The sequence below is a fragment of the Olea europaea genome, chromosome 22 (assembly GCF_002742605.1).
Source record: "Olea europaea var. sylvestris chromosome 22, O_europaea_v1, whole genome shotgun sequence".
Classification (NCBI taxonomy): domain Eukaryota; kingdom Viridiplantae; phylum Streptophyta; class Magnoliopsida; order Lamiales; family Oleaceae; genus Olea; species Olea europaea.
Genome location: NC_036258.1, coordinates 4,068,976 through 4,072,639, shown reverse-complemented (window position 1 = coordinate 4,072,639; position 3,664 = coordinate 4,068,976). Strand labels below are relative to the sequence as shown.

The 3,664-nt window shown below is 34.3% G+C and overlaps 1 protein-coding gene across 1 annotated transcript; it reads left to right on the top strand.

Annotated features, from left to right (window-relative positions):
* The first annotated feature begins 96 nt into the window (after window positions 1-96).
* On the top strand, window positions 97-3,128 carry LOC111371431 (BTB/POZ and TAZ domain-containing protein 3-like). The gene is made up of 5 exons (XM_022993417.1): window positions 97-359; window positions 1,302-1,344; window positions 1,429-1,692; window positions 2,057-2,370; window positions 2,765-3,128. The coding sequence occupies exons 1-5, from the start codon at window positions 277-279 to the stop codon at window positions 2,889-2,891; spliced, it is 831 nt and encodes a 276-aa protein (XP_022849185.1). The 5' UTR covers window positions 97-276; the 3' UTR covers window positions 2,892-3,128.
* The last annotated feature ends 536 nt before the right edge of the window (window positions 3,129-3,664 follow it).

Here is a 3,664-nt window from a genome sequence, read left to right as displayed (position 1 = left end):
GAGAAGACTCGATAATAAACAAGAGTTTAAAAATATAAAATCTTTGTTAATACTGTATGTAATCCTTCCTACCAAACAAGCCGCAAGAGTAACATGTAGCTGTTAGTGCTTTACATTGATCATGGGAAAAATCCATCATTGCAGTCTCTCTATGGAATTTGTTTCGCTGATTTTTATCTCTGGGTTTCGTTTGCTGATTATGATGATTATTTTTCTCTTTTTTCTTAGAGTAACGCATCACCAGTGCTAGGGAATTTCCTGCAGCAATCAAGAGTCATGAATGGTATCAGACATATAAGGATTCCTGGGGTTCCTTATGACGCTCTCCATACTTTTATACGTTTCCTTTATTCATCATGGTACGCTGGAACACTTCCTTTCATGTCATGTTCTTGTTTTTCTTGCAAGGCTGTATTGTTTTACTTTATGAATAACAAAAAAGAACATTTTTAAATATAATTTTATGAATGACATAATCTATCACCCTGTTACTTAGTGCTTGTTTGTGCCCCATTATTTGTGAATAATGAATTATGGAATAGTGATTGATGTTGAAATGTGTGATTAAAAAAGAAGGAAAAGTTTTTTATTTATGTATAATATAAATTTAATGAAGAATGTGAGGTAGAAAATGAGTACTGTAGAAAAATAATGTGATAGAATGTGAAAAAATAGTAGACAAACAAAGCCTTAAAATGCAAATTCACCTCACCAGTTTGTATGGTCTTAGGATACGGTACTTCGCGTTAGCAAAGAGAATATAGGAGTGTTAATCATTATTCTTAAAGTTAGTTGCTTATTTATATATTTACGAAGATTATGCGTCTAACGAATCTAGTGTTGAGCCATCTCTTTTTGAAAGCTTCGAGTAAAAACACATTTATTATTTGAATATAGTCGTCAACACAAGTAAACCATATTTATTTTTATTGAAGGCATGACACGTGACAATTTTTATAAATGGGTGAAGGCAAGTTTTGAACTCAGGTCTTTTGATTGTTGTAATAGCATGTAAAACCATCTCATCTAAAAGCATAAGTTGTTAGAGAGGGAACAACATTTTTTACTTGAATTTAGTCTTCAAAATTCTATGCATCATCTTTTTTAAAACAATTGAAAATTGCTTTGTGCTCCCATAATGAGATTAAGGATTTTGAATTCTCATTTCATATTTGTCTGTTATGTTGTTTCTGCTACCACGAGAGTTCTGTTTGTAGTATCAGTCATTGTGTAACTTGATTTTCTTTTGCCAATTTCTGTTCATTACTCTGAAATTGTGATCGTGTGGTTTTCTGATGCAGCTATGAAGAAGTTGAGATGAAGAAATTTGTTCTTCATTTGTTGGTTTTATCACATTCCTATGTGGTTCCATCTCTTAAAAGAGAGTGTATACGACTTTTAGAACAGGGTTGGCNTCTTCATTTGTTGGTTTTATCACATTCCTATGTGGTTCCATCTCTTAAAAGAGAGTGTATACGACTTTTAGAACAGGGTTGGCTGACCAAAGAAAATGTTGTAGATGTGCTGCAATTAGCTACAAAATGTGATGCACCACGACTTGCCTTGGTTTGTATGCGTATGGTAGTGAGGGACTTCAAATGCATATCATCGACTGAAGGATGGAAAGTAACGAAGCGTGCTAACCCTGCTCTTGAACAGCAACTTTTAGAGGCTCTCGTTGAAGCAGATTCAGTATGTTACCAATTGCCTATTTCACTATTTGAGTGCCCGGTCGAATCGTCCAATCAAATTGAGTTGTATGCATTTAGTTTTTTATTTGGTAGGTTATACTGCTTGAGATTTTTTGTGATAAGTCCACTGGATATTTTGGTACCCTGCCTACTGTTGCATGTTTAGCTAAGCTTAAAAAGTTCAGTGCCAAGTATATTTACTTGTAAATAACTGACTAACTTTAAAAATAAAATAAAATAAAAACATATTAAGTTATTGGCTAGAGCCATGGCATGCATTTACTCTAAGAAGTCGGTAAAGCTTTTTCCTTTTTCCTTTTGTCCATTGCTGGTAAAAAGTATCTTACTTTACATTTTTTTCTTAGAGAAAACAAGATCGATTGAAGAAAATTGAAGAGAAAAGGGTGTATCTGCAACTGCATGAGGCAATGGAGGCTCTGCTTCATATTTGCAGGGACGGATGCAGGACAATTGGGCATCATGACAAAGCGCAGAAAGAAAGACAGGTGGTGTGCAGTCTCCTGGCTTGCAGGGGGCTTGAAATTTTAATTCGTCATTTCTCAAGTTGTAGTACAAAAGTTCCAGGTGGATGTGTCCATTGTAAGCGCATGTGGCAGCTTCTTGAACTACATTCCCGCATGTGCAATGAGCCCAATTTCTGCAAGGTCCCTCTTTGTAGGTGCGTACGCTCACATTGAACTTTACAAAATGCTCAATGCAGAACAAAATGACGCCTTAACTGGACATCTATTAAGCACAAAAAAGATAATAGAAAATGAAAAATTTAAGTCGAATTGTATTCAGATATACATCTGGTCAAGTGGTTTGGACATCGATCTGTCTGAGTGGTTGGAATGCATGCAGAAATCTGGTAATAAATGCCTGAAATTTCTGTAGGATTACAAGTGGCTATTCGGGTAAAAAAATGTAAAAATTTTGCCAAATTTGTCAGAAATGGTCTATTTTCTTTCATTGTATTGCCTTGTCTCGACTCCAGCTCTCATTCCAATTCGATTACTAGGTTTGGATTTGTCAAGTTTGAGTCATTTATGCTTTGTATCTTTGGATTGTAGGCATTTCAAGGAGAAAATGCGGCATCAAAGCAAGAAAGAAGAAGTGAAGTGGAATTTTTTGGTGAATAAAGTTCAAACGGCAAAAATTGCCATGCGACTATTCTCATCTCAGCGGTCGAGTTTTTGAAGACCAGATTGCAGATGTTAGTCGTAATATTAGAGTACGGCCTATATTTTAGCTGGCCCTATTCGGACGTAAAAATTGGAAAGAATATGGAAAATTAAAATAGAAAAAACTGTAGAAATGATTTGCTAAGAAGTTTTTAGTATGATCTATGATTCCCTTGAACACTTTGTAGTGCTCTTTTGGACAATTCACTTGCTAATTGTCTATGATGTCTAATGGGTTTTTATTGTTATTTTCCATAGAAGTCTTATTTAGGTGAAATTTTCACAATAGACCTCTTGAAATAACCCAAGTAGAAAATGTCTATCACATTATTTGTAGAATGAGAATGAAAAATAGAGCCGTTATGAACCTCATACAAGAAATAGAAATTCAAAAATGGTGGTTTGATGTGATGAATAACGATCATATTTTTCATTTTAATGAGGTAAGAATGGGGTTCAAATAGGGTCATAGTTTTGCAAGTGTAACACATGTTTTAGCATAGAAATTCAAGAAAAGAAATCGAACCAAGTTAATGAATGAAAAAGTAAACATGAATGTACATAATAGACCTATCAACTCACGCTAAAGGACATCCAAAAAAGGGGATAAGATCCTGAATAAATATGTGCATGTGCATATTTGGCAAAGTTTTAACAAATTATAGTAACTACTTATTTAAAAGTAATCGAATCGCTTACAATCAGATCAAACCTGTTGACAACGGTTTAAGTAGAAGCACTGTGTCTTGGTAAATTTACAAAATATTTTTGCAAACTCACAAGATTAGA

Bases quoted from the DNA above. Each gene is read 5' to 3' on its own strand.
- LOC111371431 (XM_022993417.1), top strand. From the start codon at position 277: ATGAATGGTATCAGACATATAAGGATTCCTGGGGTTCCTTATGACGCT. The intron at 1,345-1,428 runs GTTTTATCACAT...CTTCATTTGTTG, and splicing joins AATTTGTTCTTCATTTGTTG to GTTTTATCACATTCCTATGT. The intron at 2,371-2,764 runs GTGCGTACGCTC...TTTGGATTGTAG, and splicing joins TGCAAGGTCCCTCTTTGTAG to GCATTTCAAGGAGAAAATGC.